The sequence below is a fragment of the Hirundo rustica genome, chromosome 5 (assembly GCF_015227805.2).
Source record: "Hirundo rustica isolate bHirRus1 chromosome 5, bHirRus1.pri.v3, whole genome shotgun sequence".
Classification (NCBI taxonomy): domain Eukaryota; kingdom Metazoa; phylum Chordata; class Aves; order Passeriformes; family Hirundinidae; genus Hirundo; species Hirundo rustica.
Window position 1 is genome coordinate 35,424,448 of NC_053454.1, and position 24,271 is coordinate 35,448,718.

The window sequence follows — 24,271 nt, forward strand, 5'->3', positions numbered from 1 at the left end:
AATTGCCAAGACTGTTCTGATTTCAGATAAAGTTACTTCTTGACACAGCTCACATCTGAATCCTGATGACAGATATTAAAAGGTAACTCTACATCTGAAACATCCATATCATGAGTGACATGTAAAATGAGAACTGTGGGACAGTATTAATACCTGCCAGGTTTTTATACTTATGAGCATATAGCTGCCATTATCAAGTAATACACAACAACAAAATGAAAGCAGCTGCTTTCAGTAGCATCATCTGCATTCTAATTCATTAGCTGACCATATACTGTGAAAACAAGAAAAAGAAATCTCAGAAATATAAGGTACCATAAAAGAGCTTAATACAGTGAAAGAAATGTGATTTATATTCATTTTCCACCATAAATCTATTAAAGCAACTGCAGATATGCTGCTAATAAATGCTAAAAAAAATCCAAGTTATCCTGCAAATGTTGCTATAGTAACAACTCCTCCTCAGAAAAATGTTAATAAAAACATAAAGCTCTCCAAGATACAACTTGGAAATGACCCTAGGTGAATTTAATATTTCCCAAATATTTTTTTTACTCTATTACTAACTATAGTTATTTTACTCAATGCATGGTATGTTCCTTCTAATACAATAAAGTGGAATGTTTGCTTTCCATCTCATTTCATATTAAAAAATTACTACTTGTAAAATTATGCAACCTTAAAATGCAAGTAGGTGGTTGTCACACTTCCAGTATCTTTTATCCAGGTAACAATGTTAATTTTCAAAAACCCCATTTTAGATATGCTTTATTTATTATTCAAGACCTCTCTAAAACTACTAAAAATCTCTTCTTAGAACCACTATAGAAATTCTACTTATTAATATAATAAGTATTTATCAATATAATAATAAATAGCAGATTAAATAAAAAATATATAAAAGTAGTAAAAGAGAAAATATTACTTTAAGCAATTCTTACTCTTTGTTGTCCTTCATACCAATCATCTTCATCAAACCAGTGGGAAATATAAGTCATCCAAGCCATGAAAGAAGGCACAGTTGAAATAAAAAATATAGAACCTGAACACATATAAGTACAGTAAGTCCTGTGCAGAAATTTATTCAACACTACAACAAACTACTCAAAGATCAGATCTGAAGCCTGTGGTATGATTTGAGATTAATAAGTTTTAAATTTATAAACATATAATCTGAAATACATCTAGTAGCAATTTAAATGTTAAACCTATTGGATTAATCAATGCTAAAACATTTTTTATTAGATTATATATTCCAGTATTTAAAATTAAAGCAGGTTAGTGCTTCAAGATTGTTTTTGCTGTGCTTCTGAGCTCTGAAAATGAAGTGCTGTTTGAGGCATTCCTATCTTTTTTCCTAAAAAATTACTTTCCTTTTTTTTTTTTTTTAATGTACTGTCTAAAAAATGTAGTTCGGTGCACAAAAGCTTGTACTGAAATGTAAAATATCCTCAGAATCATGGAGAATGATTTGTTTTGGTTATGTAAGGAGTGGTTTCAATTGGCACAGTAGGAGGAGCCGAAATTATCGCAAATACCAAGCATTGGTTTAACATTTTTTTTAAGAGGGGAAAAAAAATAAAATCTGCAACTCCATTGTTCACAGCCAGCAGAGCCTAAAGGACTCAGCTGCAGTCACTAGCACTGCCTGAAAAGTACAAAAAGCCTAATTTAACTAATTCATCAGAATAGATCTGCTTCTTTTCCTCAGAATAATTTCACATATCTGACAGTATTCATTCCTTCCACAGGTAGTATCCTTTTCTGGTATGATTCCAACTTTCACATTAGATTTCTCAGTGCATTATGCCAGTGAAAATGAAAGGTAAAAAGGAATAAAAGCTGTACTACCACATTTCTCTACCACAGCAATATATTTGATCAGCTGTTCTGTTTAGGAGACATTATCATACAAATCTTCCTGACTGCATGGTTACAGCAACTATCAAATCCTCAATAGGGATGGTGTAGACCTAAAACCCCCCCCAGTTTCTTAAGAAATCTAGGCTCCAGACAACCTCTGCCTTTTTATACTGACTTAACAAGCTGTTTCCCACAGTTTGTAATATATGAATGCAAACGCTAAACAGGGAAGTCCATTGTTTAATCAAGAAATAAACAAAGCAAAGTAGGAAAAGAAACACTGGAAGTATCAGATTCTAACTGGTTGACATTTACTTACCATTTCCACAGAGCAATTCTGTGTCATTACCTGTCCTACACCAGAATGTGTAGTTTTCATTAAGGGTACTGTATAGGCAGGTGACATTCTCCAGGGGAATAAAGGAAAGCAGCAGTATTTTTGGTTCCCAACCTCTTACTAATTCTAACACTCAATGAGGAGGAAAAAAAAAAAATACAAACCACGCATGCAATACCATAAATATTTAAATTACGACACCCAGTAATAGGAAGTAGTATTCCAAGATAATCAGATTTTTTTTGCAGCTATACAGTCCTCCATGTAAATGGATATAGACACAAGAATATACAGAACTTCCTACAATACTGCTGAAATTTTTCAAATTACTTGCCCTTTGAGATTTCAGCTGAAATGTTAACTATGCAAAAAGCACAGAATTGCATGGTCTCATTGACTGTATGGGAAACATAGGACTAATTCAGTCACCTCGAATCACAGTGCTGAAGAAACCCCGCCATAACCATGGTCTATGAGTAAACAATAAAAATGTTACTGATGTACCACTTCTGTGAACACAAATTTTACAATTTGTTAAAACATATCCACATTATTACTGCTTGTTACATATGAAAATCATGGTTTCAAGTAAATTAATACTTTCCCATTAAGGAAAGTCTTCTTGGCTTTTAGGGTGTTATTTTTTATAAGGGCACATAGTATCACTGCGAATCTTGATCAAAGAAGTACAAGTAGTTCAATAATAACAAACTTGTTTCTCTTTTATGCCTGTGCATTGGTTTCGCATGGCCCGGTTTTTGGTAGTGGGGTGCAGGGGCCACAGAGGTGGCTTCTGTGAGAAGCTGCTGGAAGCTTCCACCATGCCAGGCAACCTGATGGCTCTGAAGATGGACATGCCGCTGGCCAAAGCTGGGCCAATGAGAGAGGTGAGTAACACCTTGTGATAACATATTTAAGAAGGAAATCAAAACAAAGTGCACAGTTTTCCCCTAGCCAGAGAGGAGGAGGAGGTGAGGACATGTGAGGGAAACACCATGGAGACACCAAGGTCAGTGGAGAAGGAGGGGAGGAAGAGCTCCAGGCCCTGAAACCAAGGTTCCTCTGCTGTGGTCCAGGCTGTGGTGAGGCCACAGTAAAGCTGTGCACCTGCAGCCCTTGGGGATCCATGGGGGATGCAAGGATCCACCCACAGCCTGCAAGGGAGCTCTCCGTGCCAGAGCAGGTGGATGTCTGGGGGAGGCTGTGATCCAGTGGAAGACCCAATGGAGAGAGAGGGACCCTGTTTCCAGGCTGGAGGAGCCTGTCCTTGGAGGACTGCACCCTGTGGAAGAGTGACCCATGCCTCAGCGGTTTGGGGAGGGCTGTGTGCCCATGGGAGGGACTCACATTGCAGCAGTTTTGGGAGAACTGCTGCTTGCGAGATTGGAGCCACACTGAAGAAGTTCATAGAGAACTGTCTCCCATGGGAGGGGCTCCATGGTGTAGAAGGGGAAGGACTCCTCTCCCTGTGCAGAGGAAGAAAACCTCGGGTGATGAACTGACCAACCCCCCCGCCCCCGTCACATCAGTGGGAAGGAGGGAGGGGCTGCGGGAAGAAAGGATGTTTTTAAGGGCTTGTTTTGCTTCCCATTATCCGCCTCTGATTTTGTTAGTAATAAACTCACTTTATACATTTAAGTGGAGCCTGTTTTGCCCTTGGAGTTTTGTTTTTTTTCTCCCAGTCCTTATCTCAATTCATGAACCCTTCATTAATTCTTCTCTCCTCTGCCCGGCTGTGGCAGGGGAGGGTGCGCAAGCAGCTTCTGTGGGTGCCTGGAGTTTGGCCAGTGTCACAGCCTGTAGCTGCTCCACCATCTATGTAATCTGAGTTTAGTTCTAGTCTCAATACCAACCTGTCAGAACAATGAGTCTCTCAAGACAGACAAACACTCTGACTCACATTTAGTTTCAGTATGATTAGGGAAGCATGAGATAAAATGGATATGGACACTGTATAATCCTTTCAACAAACTGGTAAATACCTTCAATTCAAAAGTATAGATGCAATTAAAATCTTCTCAGGATAGCAGATGGGAACTTAAACTGCTTAAAAATATCTGTTACAATTACCTGTAAATAAAGAAGTCTGGTGTTAAATTATACACGAAAAATAAAGACAAGAAAGACTGCAAAAGCATTATGAGGCAATGATAAGTTTCTGCCTCTTTCATCATTCATCTCCAAGTGCTGGGAAAACTATTACACTACAGTGTGCTGGTTTTGACTAGGGTAGAGTTAATTATCTTCCCAGTGGCTGGTATGGGGATGTGTTTTGGGTTTGTGCTCAACAAAATTGACAACACAGATATTATAATTAATATAGATTACACAGGACCAAGACATTTTCTGGGGGTGTATGTGAGGCTGTAAGGAAATTGAAGCCGGGAAAGCCGACCCCGATTGACCAAAGGGATATTCCAGACCATACTACATCATGCTAAGTACATAAAGTGAGGGGAAGAAGGAGAGGGGAAGAGACATTCAGAGTCATAGTGTTTGTCTTCCAAATTAACCACTGATGGGGCCCTGCTCTCCTGGAGATGGCTGAGCACCTATCTGCCCATGGGAAGCAGTGAAAGAATTCCTTGTTTAGTTTTGCTTGTGTGCTCATCTTTTGATTTCCTTATTAAACTGTCTTTATCTCAACCCATGAATTCCCTGGCTTTTACCCTGCAGATTTTTTCTCCCAATCCTGCTGGTGGGGGAGTCAGAGAGTAGCTGAGTGGGTGAGTGGGGATTCAAAGTTGGTTGGGGTTAAACCATGACATACAGGTATAACAAAATGTATGTGCAGGATTAATAAAACTATGTGTACTAAATATTATAATAAAAATATGAAAAACCTCAAAGCATTCCATCCTTTAAATTGTTGTAATTGATGTTAATAATATTAAATGTTTTATAAGTAACTTAAGTATGCTCTTACCCTAAAGTCCAGTCAGTACCTTCAGTTAAGTGTTCTTTTATCTCAGTTTAAGGACAACAAAATGTACTACAATAGATCAGACCAAAAGAGACAACTTCAAGGTGTATACAGTCTTACAATATATTGCCCAAGAAATTTGTTTACAATATTCTAGAAGGAATAAAAAAGACAAAACATCCTATTCATTTGATGCAGAAACACTTGTTTAATTCTTGAGCTGACACAAGAAAATGGCACAAAACTGTGTCAGGGTATGTTCAAGTTAGACATTATGAAAGGATTCTTCACTGATAGGGTGGTCAGTCACTGGGACAGATTCTTCCTGGAGCTTTCTTGTCACCAAACCATTCAGATGACACTGAGCATCTGGAGAATGCTCTTAGTCATGTGGATTAGCAAGGAGCAGGATGTTGGACTCAATGATCCTTACACACCCCACCAAACTTGAGATATACTATGAGTCTGTGATCAAACTTGTGCTGCAGACATTTCACGATCTTCCCTTTGAAACTAGGTACTGTCATTTTAGCTCATTTCAGATTGACTAGGCATAAAACCAAAAATCTACAATAGTCATAAGGAAAAAAAGTGGCAGGGATGCTAAAAAAGATGATGCTTTAACATATGAACATCACAATATGTCATTAAATTTCAGCACTACAATGGTCAAGAATTACATGAAACCAAATACCACTGATCACCCCAACCCCTCCCTGACAACAGCCCCCCACCCCAAAAACCAAACAAACAAACAAAAAAAAAAACAAAACACAACACAAAAAACTAGTGGTTATTTTCTCTTTTTATTTCATATGAAAATTGATAATCTGGACATTCCAATGCAAGTATCTGTTTATTACGAGAGAAGCTACTACCTTGCTCTTTACAAAAGATATGACCTTAAGAATCTGGAAGAACATGCTGGAGACTATAGTGGCCTCAATCTCTACACACTAAAAAACGGAACCTAAATATAACATACATGTATAATTTACCTAGAAAACAAAGGATAAAAGATTACATCTGAAAATAATGTCCTGTATTGCATCGGAATGAACAAACTGATGGTACTCTCCCATGTTATCCAGCAATATCAGAAGTCAGCAATGCACTTCAGTTATGAATTAGCACTTTCAGAAATGGATGAGAGGTAAGAAACCTCTATTTTGATCTTCCATTTTACCACCAAATTTGCTGTTAATTAATAATTTAAAGTTGATACACTGCAACAAATCAACCATGTACGTTTTTTTTTAATACACCTTTAACCAATGTTTCTGTTTAACTATTATATACAGAAATATTTAGACATTTGTCTAATTTCTATAAAAAGTCATGCTTTATATATTCTTGCCATAATCAGTAGCATTACATATGTTTCAAAATTAAGAATTATTCTCAAATAATTCAATTTTTACCTCAGAATTTTTTTATTTTTGTTGTACTCAATTCTGTGAGAAAACTTCCTGCCAATCCATGTAGACATAATTTCATAATATGTCCCATCATAGCTCTAAAAATTATCTGCCTTAACTACTGAATTACTAAAGATCAACATGCTATGACTTTGCATTGAAGACACAGAACTCATTACAGGAACGTCTTCACTACAAAAATGCACAACAAATAACTCAAGAACAAAATACATTAAAAATTCCTTATATTACAAAAGTATAGAAATTCATTACTTTCATAATTTAGATGCCATTATGCAAATTCATTATACCAACATCAATAGTAATAAAGTCAGTTAAATCCTCAGGTTTTATTTATTAACTAACAGGTTAAGAATTTTTATACTGAGAATGCAAAACATGTAATGATGCAAAATATCCTAAATAAATCCTAAAATACAATGCTTAGAGTAAAGCTGTGTAAGAACCAACCATATAATAGTGACACAGCAAACCTATACCTCAGCCATCTTATGTCATACAAGGTCAGGCAAGAATCAGATTTCCCTAGACTTCCCCAGCTCCTATCAAGCTACTAATGGCACAAACGTAGCAGGGCTCTAAACTGTTGTCCTTTTCAATTTTTTCCCCTCACTTGCCCTTTCCCAACAAGCTGTATGGATTTTTCAGGACAAGATGACATACAGAACAACCAGGCCACCTCACAGTGATTAGAATAAGCTGTTAGCAACAGATGTACAACACTACCATCACCACCAGATCTACACTGGGCTGAGACTTTCATACAACCTTCTCACAAGCTACTTTTAAGATTGAGCTTTATCAGTTTATAGAGGAGATTAAGCTTTAGCTACCAACAATAGCAGTGGATTGGACTTGATCATGTACCTTCTTAAGGATGTTCCATAAATGGATTCTAAAAGTAAATTTAACAAAGCTTTATAGTCTTTTTCCAAGAAAATAAATTAACATCTCTTCAGAAAAAAATTACAAGTTTATATATATTTATAGTACCACTTTTACTATGGCTTAGCAGATGCCATTCTAATTCTGGGAAGAATAAATATAAGATATGGCAAAGTTAACTATCTCCAATTGTGTCCTTGGTCAAAACAGATGAAAAGGGCACACAGTATATTTACAGAGAAAAACTACAATCTTATTCATAAAACTATGTCTATATTGAAATACTTGTTTCAATTTCATAATCACTACTTGTATAAAATTTGAATGTAGTCAAAATTAAAGTGCCCCAATTATGATTTAACCTGGCAGACAGCTAACTCTACACAGCCACTTGATTCTTTGGTCTGTCAGCAAACAGTTCATATACCAAGAAACATGTTGCATGTATTTTTTTATATCATGATGACTAGATTTTATCTATGTTGAGCTAAGTCATTCCATCCTAACATATTCTTCAGATATATACTAGATTCTAATAAATTTAGATTATAATAATGCAAATCCCAGTCAGCTCTTGAAAAGTTTATCTCCAATATAATGTTCTAAACCATGAGATTTTCTGCCATAGAAATTTTTACAGAGCAGTCAGTTTCACAGGTTTGTTCAGACACTTCAGAGCCACTTGTACCCCAAATATCCATAAAGGCAAAAGAAACCTCAAAAAGAAAACATCAAACAAACCCCAAAATAAGAAAATCTTTAACTGTAAAAAGATTGCCCTTGATTTCCTGGGAAACCAGAATGGGATGCAACTACATACCTGTTCACAGCCAGCAGTTAGGTACAAAACATGCACTTAGGTTAGCAACGAATGATTAGTGTCGAGAAAAGCTCTTCTCAACGCTCACCTCACACTTGACAGCGGAAGTCTCAATCTTTCTTTCCTGGAATCTAAACCAATATATGAAACTGATCTCCTGGATCTGACATATCGTCTTTCACTCAATCATTATCAGTCTTCCATCACAGGTATTTTCAGACAATAGGTAACAACTTCAAAAGAAAGTGAGGGGAATGAAAATAATGGAATTAATTAGTTCTATTAGACCTTGATTAATCTGTGTGGGGTAAAAAATATAAATATAATCAATGCTAACATAAAACCTCCAAATGATTCCTTAGCCAGATTGAAAAAAAAGAATACAGATGCTTAAAACCAAAGAATTAGATTTCAGACTGTCAACAGACTATACCATTTATGTCTCATTAAGAAATAGGTTACAGAGCATGTCATCTGACGGTACAAATAAATGTAAACAATTACACCTAAGAGAGAAACAAACTAGATCTTAAAACATATAACTCAAAGGGATGAGGTAAAAGCTGTGTGTTGTCCTCCTCACCCCCATAAAAAAAAAATGCAAATAGAATTGGTGGGTTTTAAGAGACTATGAAATTGAGTACATACTCACAACTATAGTACATCCAGCAGAGTGGAATCAGTCAAAAGAAGAGAGAGGGAAAAAAAAAAACCTTAAAAACATCAGTCAAGCATTGGATGCAATAAACCATAGGAAAAGTATAAGTCACCAACAGGACATAGCTGCTAAGCAGCTGGGTTCAGATTGGTCACGTTGGCTAGAGGGTAGGTAAAGGTTCCTGAACCTGAAGCAAATTTATAGTCAGTAGAAGCATTAGGAAAAAAACTTCATGAAGCAGGGGAAAGGCATTATTAACCTCATCAAAATAAGACCAATAGTATACAGCCCAGAAAAAAAAAAAAAGAATTACATCAATCCTTTTCCACTGCAACAACTGCTTCTGAAAGCCTCTACTATCACTAAATAAGAAATTAGAAACTGGACAACAAATAAAGACATTCACTGCTGATGAAGATGTTAAAAATCACTATTTATCAACTTGTTTGCTTGCATGCAATTTCCCACATACAATTAAACAAAGTAGCCAAAGTAAAAAAAAAATGTAAGGAGGAGACTTAGCAGAGACAAAAGTGCAATCAAGGTCATCAGCATAAATTAAAACACCAACAAAGAAAGAACTGGAAGAAGCAAGTTCCTACACTTGACACTGCCTTGAGAACTAATAAGTGATACTATCAACAAATAAAAAAAAAAGTCAGCAAAGTTCTTTACTTATAACCAAATAAACCCAACACATACCAGAGCAGCCAAATTCTCCAGCCAGTACTAGAACAGGATAAGGAATACATGGTCCCAATGTATACAGCCAACGTGTGCTTACAAGATGCAAGAGGGGAAAAAATTACCATAAAAGCGTCTGTCTTTCTCAAGTGCCCATAGTACAGCTCACCTGCTACCATAAGTAATAGCTAGCCTGAGTGATAGGATGTCACCGAATTGCCTATACCCTACAGGGGAATTCACAGTTCTTGTAGCCACTTTCTGTAATTCAAATGTTATATTGATATTTACTTCCCTCTTGTGCTGCCTATATTTTGCTTTATAAAACAAATAATGTCAGTTACACAATATCATCACCAGGACTTTGTGAAGTTACTCTTACTGGCCACATCAACTTTAATTCACAGACTGCAGGAAGAGGAAATACTGCTTTCCCCAATATATTCCTGAGGTATAAGAAAGTTTCCCTTTCCTATTACCACTGCTAGAAATAAAATAATTAAATGGACTATTAGGACTCACCAAGGACCTTCTTACATTGTTCTTGCTATGTGGGAATGTTCCTCATAGCAGATGAACAAACAACAAGTTTATTGCATGTTATGGGTCTTTTAAACAGCCAGAGCTGCTCAAAGAGTCCAAGATTTGGTATAATAGAACACACAGAATGTTGAAACTGAGGAAGACTGTAAATATCTTATCAGGGAGAATAATTAAAAAGTGGAAAAAAAAAATCAGTAAGTAAAACAATAGTCCAGTGCTATTTTAAAATTTTTGCATTATCTGTATTCTTCCATGCATACTCCATATTACCTTTGCAAGTTCTTTACACCACCAAGTCTCCACATGGATTACAAGAATTTGCTGAAGATGACTGCAGTCTTACCTGAAGCTTTTTAACAGTTTTGAAGTGGAAAATACAAAGAATGGTAACACAAAGTCATCTAGACTGATTTGTACATGGCACTTATTCTCTAACAGAAACCTTAAAACGTATCAGTAACTTATACAGTTGTGCCTGTAATTAGGGTAGAAACGTCACAACCAAAGGTTATTTTCCCTATTTTAGGACTACAAAAAATTAGGAAGTAGAAGGATTAGAACCTTGAACTTGTTTTAAAACAGTGGAAAATATGTCTTACCAGAAATAAAGCAAAATAACTCTGTACTAAATTTTGAAAAACATCTTACTGTTTATCATTTGTGTTTCTCATTAGAATTATTCTCCTATAATATTCTTATAAATAGCAGGTAGCTGCATAATGTCATGGCAAAATTTTTAAACAAGGTACAAAACCATAAGGTTCAACACTCCTGTAAAAACCCTCTAGAATTAGTTAGAAAGAGACACAGAACTTCTTACCCCATTAAATTTTTGAAAGCCTAAGCGGATGGCAATCAGAAAGATTCTTGAAGCAACAAGGTTTAGCACTCAAAAAAGGGTATTTCTAAGTACTTACTTTCTACATTACGCCACGGTTAAGCCCAGTGTTAAGAACAGTATGGTCTTCATCGATTCTAAAATCCAGGATTATGTTCTTCACTGCAGCATTACAAGTAATTAAAGACCTTGCTCAGACTTTGATTTCATACCTGCCATCTTCAAGCCTTACAAAGCAGTTTCTCAATTTGTTGCATGATAATGTTTAAGTAAAGCAACATCTCTTAAGATATTAGAAACATCTACTCAACAGAAAAAATACCCTTAAACTTATTTCTTCATTTGCAGAGTCTGCCGTCTTAAATTCACTTTCATAAGTTTTGCTTACTTCGCTTATAGTTTGCTTTTGTACTTGACTGGGTTTTTTGGGGGTTTTTGTTTTTTTTTTTTTTTTAATTTTCTAAGCTTGATTTTGCTTCCCCCTCCCACACTCGTCCCAGCTGGGAAAAGCATTTACAGTATAAACAAGCCCAAAGCTCTTCCTCCCTGCGGAGGGCAAGCGTTTGCCACGCAGCTAGCTTCTTTCAGGCATTACTGCCTCCGCCTTCACTCGATATTAAGTTCGTGTTTTCGCACAAGCATGTTTGGAGAAAGACACACACGCATTAGGACAGTCCCCAAAACAGCGCAAAATCCCGACAGTACCGTCAAATGCCTCCTGGATGCTTCAGGCACCGCCCGCAGCCCCGAGAGCTTCCCCGAGGCCGCTCCGTCCCCGGAGCGCAGGTGGGCGCCGAGCGGCGCGGCCCCGCCGAGCCCCGCACAACCTCCCGCGCCTCCCCCGCCCCGCCCCGCCCCGCCCCGCCGGGCCCGGCCGCGCAGCTCCCGCACGCTCCGCGGGGGCGGCCGCCGGCCCTCCCTCACCTGTCCGCCCGCGGCGCCGGGCACGGCAGCGCCGTCTCCGGGCAACCCGCGCGCCCGCCCCCGCCGCGCTCAGCGGCGCGCGCGCCGCGGCCGCGTTACCGGGCGACGCGCGGGCCGCGCGCCCCGCTCCGAGCGGCCGTGCCGGGGCCGTGGGGGCTCGCCGGCCCTGCCCGCGCTCCGCCGACACCCGTGTCCGGTTGGTGCGGCTCGTGGGTTCGGGGCTACGGCCGTGGCCTGCCGCTCGGGCCGGGTGGCCTTGACGGTCTCTTCCAACCTGAGGGATGCTGTGGCTGTGTCACTCTTCCGTGCGGGTTCCGGGCGGGGCGGCGGCTGCGGAGGGGAGGTTTCAGGGCTCGCAAGCCGCATTCCCCGTTACTGTGAGGGCTCCAGAAATCAGCGCCAGGCGGTAAGGGCGGACTTTGCGCTCCCCGAGGATCTCCGGGGGGCGCTGGTCCGTCCCCAGACGTCCCAGTGGTCAAGCCAAGCGCGGTAAAGTGCCATGAATGTTGACTGATTTACCTGTAGCTGCACCTCGTTCGCGGAGACCGTGGCTCCATGCTGAGGGGCTGAAAGGAACTGCAGACTAACGCACTAATCCCATCAAACAGGAGTCACAAAACGCATTCCACCAGATCCTGCTCCACCTGGGGTTATCACGTACATATGTGGGTTTACGATTCACAGACACTTACTGGGCAACATCCACTTGTTTTTCTCTTCTACTTTTTCCCTCCTCTAACTGTTTGTGCAGCTGGATGGTGGTTTGCAGTGTGGAACTTGTTTCGTGAAATGTATTTTTCCTTGAATTACACTTCAGACAGAAGAATTTCCTGATCCAACTCAGTTTATCACCATTGCTGTGTTTGTGTCAAAGTGATGCAAACAGTGGGAAGGTACCCAATGGACTGTGAAACTACAGTCTCGAAGATAGTTCTTGATTTCTTTCAATAAAACTAGCACAATCCTCTGCACCTGACAAGTATGCACACTCAAATAAGAAAAAAAATGTCACCTTACGCTGTTCTCTGCAAAAAAGCAACATGTTGCTTGAGATTTGTTGTACCATGTACAAATTCTTCTTTAGCAGAAGGAACTGAGAAGACGTGGATAAGGAATCACTTTGTCTATGATTTACTCGGCAGAAAATTAGCAATATACATTGCCTGCCAGTGAAACTTTTCTTTAATTTGCTTCCTTCCTTAGAATACTACACTATGTTTTAACCCAAATGATCTTGAAGATCATAGCAATCATATTTGTCCATAGTCTCAAGCACTACCTATTTTCCAAATCCAACAACAGTCAATACAAGAAATGGGTCAGAGAGAGACTGGAACAAAACACCCTTAAGTATCATGCTTCAAGAAAAGCTTCTAGAAGACATAGATGCAAAACTATAAGGAAAAGAAATTTATTCTTTTGATATTGTATCTTTTGGCAATTATAAATTAAGAGATTCTTATACTAAATGTTGCATTCAAGCTCATGGTTATATACCCTGCACATTTATCCACCATCCTAGACTTTTGATCTCCAAAACATCCCACAACATGAACAATGTTTTTGAAGTTGGAATTTGCATTTATCTTTAAAACATCCATCTGGAATTCCATGTGCTCCCTTTTTAATGACAGACAGTTGTGGCTAGTCTCACTCTCTCAGAGCCCCGGCTCTGTTTTCACTCCGGCCAGCTTGAGAGACAAACCACAGTTGGAAGGATTTTTCCTCAGGGTCCCAAAACCCAGGAGCGGCTGTGAACCTTTTCCTTTAGAGAGAGATCAAATCCCCGTTGATGGCAAAGGAAGGTCTACACTTGATCCGGGGGAAAATCAGAGCTTTATTTAGTCTTTCTTCTGTGGTCCTGCCCCAGTTGGGGTTAAGACTCCCTTCCCAGTCCCCCAGGCAACAGTCTTTTTTCCCCGTGTTGCCCAGGCTTATATCCAGGGAAGGGGCTAAAGGCGGGGACAAGCCACTACCCAATCAGGGATAAGGTGGGAGTGGAGCAGAGTTGGATTACATTCCAGTGTGGGAGAACAGGCGGGGAAAAGGGTCAGGGACAAACCTCGGGATGATACGTTTTCCAGGGGAACAGGGGAGTACAGAAGAAACCATTACAAAACCCAATATAAAAATTGAATACAATATGAAACCAACTAATACACAGCAACAGATAGCAAATAATTTTCTGTTCAATTTGTGTCTGTTCATGCTTTCCTAGCTCTTTTCAGACAACCCTTCCACCAGTTGAAGAGATCTAACCTATTTTCACTCTTAGATAAGATCTAAACGATAAATGCAAATTTCCACACTTGTTGCCTTTATCTTTTCTAGTTAAACTTCATTCTTTTGGCCAATGGTGACTGGAACTGCCTAGAGCTTATTCCTAGAAAAGTGTTGGTCTGTGGATCAAAGGATCAGTTAAGAGGATCATAATATAGTAAAAGAGGATGATTAAGATTAGAAGGACCTTCTGAGACAATCTAGCCAAACCTCCTGTTCAAAGCGGGGTGAGCTATGAGGACAGGACAGATTGCTTGTGGTTTTATTTCGGCAGTCCTTCACTGAACTTACTCCCTTTTGTTGATGCCTTTCTTGTGTTGGGTGCCCAAAGCTGGAAGTGGTAAGACAGATGTGGCCTAAGAAGTGCTTAGTAGAGAGAAGGAAGTTAAAGACGTGAAACATAAATCAGTTTTCATATTTTGTCTTTTACATGCTAAGGATAGAAACCTTTTCTTTAAATAGAACTAATCACAATTGAGTGCATAAAGTAATTTTCTCTGGATTCTGAGATTATATTTAGGGCTGCAATCTCTGTTGTGTTTTATTTTAGTTACTCAGAAAAGAAATATAATTTTTACTATTAGAGGTCTTGATTAACATAGGCATACCTAATAACTCCTTTATGCAAGGTGTCTAACTCTATTATACTACTAAGAATAAATCCTACTTTTTCTAGCTTCTCTGTGACTTTCAGTTCAAGAAATAAAAGCATCAAGGTGAAATGCTGTAGTTTATTGTCATCCATGTCCACCATACACAGTCTTATCTACAGCAGTAGTTATAGCTACTAGATCCCTAAGTTTTTGTAGAATTTTTCCTTGTTTTTTTTTCTCAGTCACTGAAAGCTAGGCAGAAGTTTATTCATCTAGTTGTTTCTTATTCTTACCAGACCCCTCTATTTTCTCCTGTAGTGGTGTTATCAAAGGAGGATACCTTTATTCCTGTTATGAATATTAACTAAAACTAGTAGAAATAGAAATTTAAATGGATTGAAAATGCAATTTCAATTTACATCATATGCAGAATAAATAAGTACTTAGAATTTTGGTAACTTTCATTTTATTCCTATGGTATGAGTGACCTCTGGTGGGAATATGCAAATATTATTTTAATTTCTTACTAAGAATGTTGGGTGGGGGTTTTTTTTGTTTGTTTGTTCTGGTTGTTTGGTTGTGTTTTTTTTTTTTTTTCCCACTAGTGATTCTATTCACTTGCTGCCTGCCAGGGAACATATGCCTTTCTACCTCATGTTAACTGAGAAAGAAATTATATCCAGCAAATGATTTCATGGGGAACTCAGGCTGGTGCTTCTTCCCCTGTTTTTTCTAAGAAGTCCTTACTGAGAGGTGTCAAAATGAGAAAATACTTGAAAGCAGCTTAATTCATTGTGTTCATGCAGTTGTTTCATTAGGTGCATACAGTCTCTCATGGGACTAAAATCAGTAACGTTTCATAAACTATTTGAACAGAGGAATTGCCACCTTGGCAGTGCTGTTGATGTTTGTTGGTAGTTACAGCACTGGGATTGCCTAGAATTCATTTCAGGAAATGAAATGCAATGAGTCCAACATTTGCAAATGAGATCAGGCCGAATGAGAAAGTCCCACTTGTCCTTAGTGACTTGCACAATGTAGACTTTGAACGGCCACTGCATGAGGAAGAAGAAGGTGACAGACCCTTTCTGGCTGATGATTAGTGTCGGGGGCTTGCCCTGGACTCCAACAGATTAGTGGCAGTTTTCAAAAAGCAGTAACGAGGGATAATCACTACTCTGAACAGGCTGGCAGACAGGCTCTGGTTATCAAATCTAAAACTTGGGTGAGATTCACTCTGAAGTGCTGGACCAGTTGGTCTTTACTGTTCTTTCTCACAGGAGTCCCTGTCAACAGCTCAGTTTCCTAGAGATTGGGAGTTTAGGATAAAATTAGTTGTTTGCTCTAATGCACTGAATGTATTGATTAGATCATTACTGACTATAATGGGAATTTTAAACACCTAAATTTAAAGGATCCCCAGAGTTTTATTGGCAGCGGATGTTTAGGCTAGATAACACCTCTGTAGAAATACTCACCACCTTGCTTATTGCAGAGCTACTGGCCCAGATAACATTGAACCTGTTAGGCTCGGGCCAGTGCTGTGCTGTGCTGCACATCCCACCAGGCTCTCAAGTGGCTGTAGAACACTATCCACCAGCTCATTGTGACAGAGGAGACTGCAAGCCTGCTCCCACTTGGCAACTGGTGGCTTTGCCATTATCTAGAAGTGCAGTAGGAAGTTTTCCTGCAGATATCATTCCTGTTCAGGAGTAGAAATGATGAATATTATTATATATATGTAAAAAAAATCCTATCATAGCTCAAATGACCAAAGTGGGGTAGTCTTTTCTACAGGGAGAGTCTCCATGGTGTGCTGCACACTGACTAGGTGCCTGTTCAATGCTGCACAGCTTTGAACTCTAAGCATCTAAAGGAAGGTAAAATTACCTGAACTATTATCTATTTCTTTATTTTTTTAGCTATTATAAAGAGCATTTTAACTTATACTTTGCAGAGTTCAAGTGCCTTTCTAACTGGGAACATAATAGACCAGCATCTTGTAATGCAAAACACCTCCTTTTCTGATTATTTTTTTTTTCAGAAATACTGGTGGGATTTCTAGTCTACAGAGAAGAGAAGAAAACTAACCTAGAGGCAGATATTTTAGAATCAAAAAAGTGTTGAGGCTTCTCTGGTTTTCTTCTTCAGGTTTTGAACAGTTCCAATTGGCTTGGCAGAATTCCTTTGAGGTAGAAAATGCAAGGAGCTGGCAAATGTAATTTTATGTAACTTCTTTTATTAGAGATCAGAATAGATAAATTTGATGCACTGGAATAGAGGTTCCCTTAGAACTTTATGCTCTTACACGTCTGTATAGGAACAAGCTCTTAGCAACAGTACATACAAGCCTTTTTGTTAAAGGCAGTACCTACTAATGTAATGGTGTGTGCTCAGGCCCTACAGAAATAACTCAGGTCTATGTATGGGTCTTGACAACCAAGATTTATGATTAAACCATTGAGAATCTACTTGAAATCATTATTTCCTTGTTACAATGTCTTCTGTAGTGGCCCACTGTGATATATGTCCTAAAGTTAATTTGTGTTAAGCAATAAAATATGTAATTCGTTCACGGCAGAATGTAATAATGATTCATACAGCATTAATCTACTTTAAATTGGGTTTAAGATCAGTAAACTAAAAGGTGTGTACAGGGTTAACTGAGACGAAAGCTGCACGGAGGGGCACGGGGAATTTCTGCCGGGATTCGTTGTAAAGACAGCACAAAGGAACGGAAAAGGGAGATGGGTGCCCTGATGATCTCCTGATTGTATCAGATCGATATCTTATCTGTTCCGGCCCGATGTTACCATTTCCAAAACTTCTCCAGACGCAGCAATCATGACATTGTTCTGCTTTTGAGGAACTATTCAACGGACCCCGGACATGAACATGAATATCTAATGAAGCTACTGCTAGGCACGGATGGTCTCAGTCCGCTCTCAGCGGAGGACTGTATAAAAATCCGCAGTATGGGACCCAGTTTGTGAACAGAGCGGGTAACAGGCTGGCAGAGTCAGTTACTGTGTTCACCCAGTGCCGAAATCCCGGGATTCGATGCTGTCCCTTTTAATTGTGGCTACCGGAGACTGTGTTTGAGTCTCAAAATAAAATTCTAAATTTTGATTCACTGAATTTAGCTTATCAAGTTTATCATACCCACTATAGCATTTTCATAGAATAACAGAATCATCAGGGCTGGAAAAGGCCTTCAAGATCATCAAGTCCAACCCTCAATTTTGCATCATTAAATATCAAATGCATAAACCTAAGATGATAAACCCAAGAATAAACTTTTTTAGCTTGGCTGGATATTATAAGATGTGCTCAATGGACCCTTTGATGTAAAATTACAATGTGTTCTCCCTCTCAATTGCTTCTTCCTTCTCCTACATATCCCTCTTCAGAGATAAGGAAGAAAGGGAGAGAGAAGGATGGGTATAAACTGTTTTAGCATTCAACCCCACTAACAACACCTCTAATTTCACAGGTAGCAATTTTGTCTCAAATACTTTATTTCCTGCACTTCTAATTAAACTTTCTCATCTCATATTTAACCTGTGAACATATCTCACATTAAATCCTGTGAACTGGGTTCCTTTTTCTTCTGAATATCTATGTGTTATGAATTTTGTTTTATAGCAACTAAGCAATCTCTTTTTTTTTTCTTCTTTTTTTTTTTTTTTTTTAGTTTTAGTTTTAGATAACTGCAGAAGCTGGGGTAATATCAGGTCTTTAATGATGGACAACTTTTCTACTCATTATTAGTAAGTCTGCTGGTAGAAAGGAACAACAACAACAATGCTTCAAAAACAACAATAGCTTTTTGAAGCTTTTTGCTTCAAAAACAACAATAGTTCAAAAGCAACAACAGATGCCAGCTGTATCATAAATTTGTGTTGTTTAAAATCTATTGTTACTCATGCTGCAAGCTCTTAACTTCCAATAATTTTGATATTGTGGCATTACTAAGGCCCAGATCTGCCAGCACAAGAACCAGATCTATCATCAGACACAAAGACTGAAATCACCCCTTTGGCTAGGAAAGTCTGGCCGGATCCAGATGAGGTGGGATGAGATGATTTCAAATACAGTGCTGTGTCCAGTGGCAACATGTGTGTGAGCCATGGAGCTCCCTGGGGTGTACCACAGAACGGGGATTGGTGGCAGAGCTGTGTTCTGTGGGCAGAGGCCATGCAATGATGCTGTAGGATGACACTACAAAGCACGTGGCATGTGTGGGCCAGACATCACTACTTCAGGAGATGGAGACTGCAAATTGGGTTTTCTGTTTCTGCTGAAACTCCAGTTTTGTGGTAGTCCTGTTCATTGTCAGTACATTAAATGGCATAAGTACATTCTGATCTCTTCCCTCATGGGTTTATGAAATAAATTCTTTAATGTTCTAACTATATCCCACCCTTCTATTCTGCCTCCATCTTACTTTTTTCAGTCCCTCATCTGCACCTTTTATCCTTGAGAAGCCTTTCAGTGACCAGGTGCATAGTTAATTTTCTTCGAGACCTCTTCCTACTGTGCTTTTCAGAGTGTTTAAATCTACCTCAGTGTAGCCTCTCCTTAGCAGGAGTTCTTTCTGCTTTTCTTTCCTCTCCTTCTACCATTATCTCTTGATTATAAGTAAAATCTGACAGCTTAAATAAGGGATGGTAATATAGTCAATACACAGTAAAATTATGTCAGGCTCTGGCAGTTTTGCTAAAGAATTAAAAAGAGTTCACACACACTTTTTTTTTTTTTTTTTTTTTCTGTAGAAAGACATTATGAGCATTAATCCTTCATATGCAAAAAATATGGAAGATTAAAGAATAATTCTACTTAATTAGGTTTTCTTTCGATGTTTTTTCCCTTGCCCTTCCCTACTGCTTGCTTCCTGATGCCATTCAAATTCTTCGGTTTTCATTGAACGAAGTAGGATATTATGTTTCTTGTCAAGTGCTTTCATGCAGGTATAATTTCTTAATGCTTTCTTATTCATCTCTGGAGGCTAAAGCAGACATTTGCAAGAAAGCAACACAGTGGATGTAACTGGAACAGGACCAAGTTCCAGAACTGAGGTCTTGTTGCTTTCACATCTGGAGCATCATGGCATCTACATAACAAGGATAACACTATAAGTGCTTTTATAGAAGCAATGTGTTTTAAAAGCTGCCTTTTAGAGAACTTTAAAATAGTAAGATCCAAGAATAATGCATCCCACCTTTCATTATATCAAATAAAAAAATTTGTCCCTTATTTCAATGGGGGCAAGATTGTGCTTGGGCATACTTGAAACAGAAAGATAACATCTGTTTTCAACACACTTTCAACATGACAGAGTTTACTGAAACATCAAACATACTTTTAGGAAAGTATAGCAGAGCTACTATAGTAGATAAATGAATTCTATGATTCATAAAATATAATGCAACACTCAAAAAGGGTCAAACCTGTTTTTTTTAGTCTGCCACCTTTGTTAAATAATGGCAAATATATGCGTGATTTGCCTAAATGAACTAAACATAAGAGTAATGTACCATTCAACAAAATAACTATTTTTTTCCTTTCATAATGCTGAACATTTCATAATCCAGTGTCAGTGGATACACCAGTACATTCAGTAGAAGCCAAATCTAGTACTTACTCTGTACCAGATGATTTACAAACTCTATGATTGTTATAATGTCCCCTTTGCTGCATAACTGAAACTTAAAAGCAGGTAGAGCATTCTAATTTTCCCTTTTATTTTGAAGTAGTTAAGGATATTTTTCAATTCCTTGCTGTTTTTACTCTTCCGCCCACCCACCCCCTTCTCTTCACTTTTTTCTTTATGTTCTTATTCTGTGCTATTTTTACCTGTAGATCTGGGGGGGAGGAAAAAAAAAAAGTTTTTCCCCTTTGACTACAAACCCTGCAACTTTCAGAGCACTTGTCTCCGGTAACAATCTCAATGCTTTTTGCCTTGTTGCTGAGATATCTCATCTCCCAACCCTACAAGCTCTGCTTGTGGAACCTGACAGTTTCATTCAACACTGCTGAGAAATACAGCAAATAGCAAGGCTGGCTTTGTGGATAAAGATGCACTTTTTCAGGAGTATTTGTCTGGGGAATCTGGAAGAGTAATGTTATCTTGTTTACAGAGAAATCAACCCACCACAGAGAGTGGTAGGGTAGTTTTCAGGGTTTTGTGGGGTTTTTTTGGTGGGGTTTTTTTGTTTGTTTTGTTTTTGTTTTTTGTTTTTGTTTGTTTTGGTGTTGTTGTTGTTGTTGTTGTTGTTTGGCTGTGTTTGATTTTGGTCTCGGGTTTGTTTTTGTTAGTGGAGGGAGGGATGTTCTATAAATTGCTTGTGTTCCCCGCACAGCAAGATGTTGTGATTTTTTCTGAGAAATGCTGCTTAGCGCTGTAAAACACACGGGAGTGGTAGCATTGCTGACTGCCTCATCAGCTCTGCACCCCATTAAGGCTTGTTTGTTTACTGGACAACAGAAAGGTAATTCACATTTTGTTTGCAGTGTACGCCAGTGACATCACCGATTTGGCTCTGCTGAATAACCTAAGCCATGGCTGCCCAATGCGCGGCGTTTATTTAAGGCTTTCTTTACAATCTGGTAATGTTCCGATCCCAAAATTTTTCAGAGCAGCTATTTAAAAGGTGTACCAAAAAAAAAAAAAAAAAAAAAAAAAAAAAAAGGAAAGAAAAGAGAGAAAAGAAAAACAAACAAACAAGCAATAAAACCCCACAGCGAACCTAGAACAGTGTGAAAACGCGCCGGAACACTGGCCCGCTGCGGCGGTGGGCGGGCGGCAGAGCGGTCCGCCGCAGCGGTGACGTCATGCTGAGGCGGCGCCGCTTTGGCCGCGCGGGGGCGAGCGCCGTCCCCTGCGCATGCGCCTGCGGCCGCGGCTGCGCGGGGGTGCGCGGGCCGGGGGCGCGGCTGTCGGCCGCGGAGATGCGCTTCCGCGGAACGCAGCGAAAGCGAGAACCCGCGCTGGGAAAAATGGTCTCTGGGCGCCCTGCGTTTTCTTTGCTGTATTTGAGTCTGTCTTCCCCTTTCCAGTAGTGTGTGGTAATTATCTCTGTTCTCTGGAAAAACAAAACAAAACGTCGCTTCCCCCCCCCCCCCCCCCCAAAAAAAAAAAGGGGGAGGGGGAGGTAAAGCAGGGATTACGTCATCTGTTTTTAAAGTGAGTGGAAATCCTTTTTCCTTGAGGACTGAAGGGAGATTGTTTTTCCCGCAGCCTCCTGCAGGTGGAGAGCTGGAGGGTAATTTAAGGTCTGATGGAGAGCGCGTCATGCGGTTGGACACAGAAGACAACGCAGTTCCTAATCTCAGACAGGAATTTCTGGAAGTCAAAGTTGTCGATCTTGATCCGAGTCGCCGCCCCATCATAAAAACAGCCTTTTTTTTTTTTTTTTTTTTTTTTTTTTTTTTTTTTTTTTTTCTTTTTTTTTTTTTTTCCCCCTTATTGATTAGAGCTGTTTCAGTTCACAGAGGAATGCAGTCCGTATGAAAACCTGCTTCCACTGGACAAAGCCGAAGATTGTATCCGCTTCTCAGAAAATTCCCCCTGTAGCCCCCCTCCCCCGTTACAAAACCCTGCCGCATAAACCCTGTAGAATTGCCAAAAGAAATAGTCCTGGAAGGTGGTTGATTCTGTCTTTTTAAGCCCATGGAACAGTCCAGTGGTTGTTTCAGAGCTGGGTAGACAGTGGCTCAACAAAGTTGCAGTAATCAATTTTCTGGTAAAGAAAATAAAATATACTGCGAGTAAGGAGGTAAGGGGAGCACGTTGAAGAAGGCTTGTGAAATATGCAACATTTTGGTGATCCTTCGAAACAAAGAATGCTGTGTTTCAAGTGTGAAAAAAACCCAAACCTTTTTTGTAATATCATCCTGAGTAATTTTGTGTTTTGTGAAAATCCTGTTGCTAATAGTGAAACCGATTAGGGTACTGTCAGATGTGCTTTGATACTGTGTGAGAAAGCTAGTGCAGGCATGGAGATTATTAGCATGGGGAAAGAGAGGATGACAGCATAAATGAATAAAGGGACTGATACGGGAATAAGAAAAAATACTGATAATACTGAAAATACTTTGCTAATGACTTGTATGTTGAGAACTCCTAGCTTTAACGAAACAGAAAAAAATTCACAGGTATCCTAGGTAGACATGATTTCTTTATCCTGAATACTAATCCATTTTACTGACACCTTTTTGGGTTTGCTTTTCTCCCTCAAATCACTTAAATTCATTGACACAATCCCTGTATTCTGAGAGAAAAAAAAAAATTCAGCTGACTCTTAACACTATAATTATTTCAATAACATAGTAAAGATAGTGATTTGAGATTTTTCCGCAAAAATCTCAAAATTTTTCTGAGTTTAAAAGTTGTGTAGCTCATGGGACATGGCTAGTCAGGATATTTTTGTAGGTGTGGACTTTTGCATTCTCTTCTCTTCCAGCTGTGAAAATACGGTTGCAGAACTAAATCCAGTTTCTGTTGGTAACCTTTTTTTCCTAAAGTTCCAAAAAATTATTACCTGTCTCTATTGATGAAGGTATGACTTCAAAGGCAGGAAAAAAATAATGAATATAGTTAGCATGCAGGACACAGATGCTGAATTTAAAGATGATTATAATGGCAGTTTTCCTCACCCAAGTGATACTATTGATGAGTGTTGATGAGATCCTTTTGCTGGTTCTACTAGATTTTCTTCCTTTAGAAGATGTTAGAGCCTATGCAGTAGAGGAGGTACAATAGTAGGAAGCACATTTTGAAGCAAAAACTCCAGGCAGAAGTAGCATTGGAAAAAAAAGTCCCTGTCCTTCAAAGTGTTGCTCTTCATATCTTGCTTTATGAATATTTGCATTGGTGTTGAGAGGCAGCAGAAGCAGCCCAGGAAAACGCTTAGCTGAGAATGATGAAATTGAACTTATTAGACCAAGTGTTTTCTTGAAAAGAGGGTTGGAAGTGTAAGATTTTTCTGCTCCTGTATTATTTGGGCAATGAGGAGAAAAGGTTTTCGTTTGATCTACAAGATTTTTTCATTTCAAAGCATGATACTGATCAACATTTAAATACTCTCTGACCAGGTCAATGTCAGGTTTTTCATAGCAGAAAACTGTTTAAGTCTGTCTGAAAGTGCTGATATTAGGCATTGTCTCTGAAATGTTTATTCATCTTTTGCCATAGCCCAGAGAATGGCTTGGACCAGATCCCCTTCCCCAGTCTTCTTCTGAGAAAAATATATTTTTGAACAGTTCTCTTATATTAATGGCCCAGTAATGACACTGTCATAAATTCTCCCTGTCTGAAGCCAGGTACAGTTTGCTAATATGTAATATAGCTAATATACCTACTTTTTTTCCATTTTAAGATTTGAAAATCTTAAGGCAATCTCTTTGGGCCTCTGGTCACTAGCTTCCCAGACCTCTGTGCCTCCTGGGAAAATCTAGGGGAGAGGACTGATAACAATGTAAG

The 24,271-nt window shown here is 39.0% G+C and overlaps 1 protein-coding gene across 8 annotated transcripts in view; it reads right to left on the reverse strand.

The window, feature by feature from the left end:
* Nucleotides 1-11,962, reverse strand: part of WDR17 (WD repeat domain 17) — a 57,189-nt gene extending 45,227 nt beyond the window's left edge. For 2 of the 8 annotated variants that reach the window (XM_040064531.2, XM_040064526.2), the window contains exon 1: nucleotides 11,915-11,962. Coding sequence is in view for 2 of the 8 variants with exons in the window: in XM_040064524.2 (XP_039920458.1) it covers nucleotides 942-1,052 (111 nt within the window). In the remaining 6 variants the exon portion in view is untranslated. Of the gene's footprint in view, nucleotides 1-941; nucleotides 1,441-8,355; nucleotides 8,416-11,695; nucleotides 11,767-11,914 lie in introns of those variants that run through there. The other 6 variants (XM_040064530.1, XM_040064525.1, XM_040064524.2 and 3 more) reach the window with 4 other exon arrangements.
* Nucleotides 11,963-24,271: the final 12,309 nt, after the last annotated feature.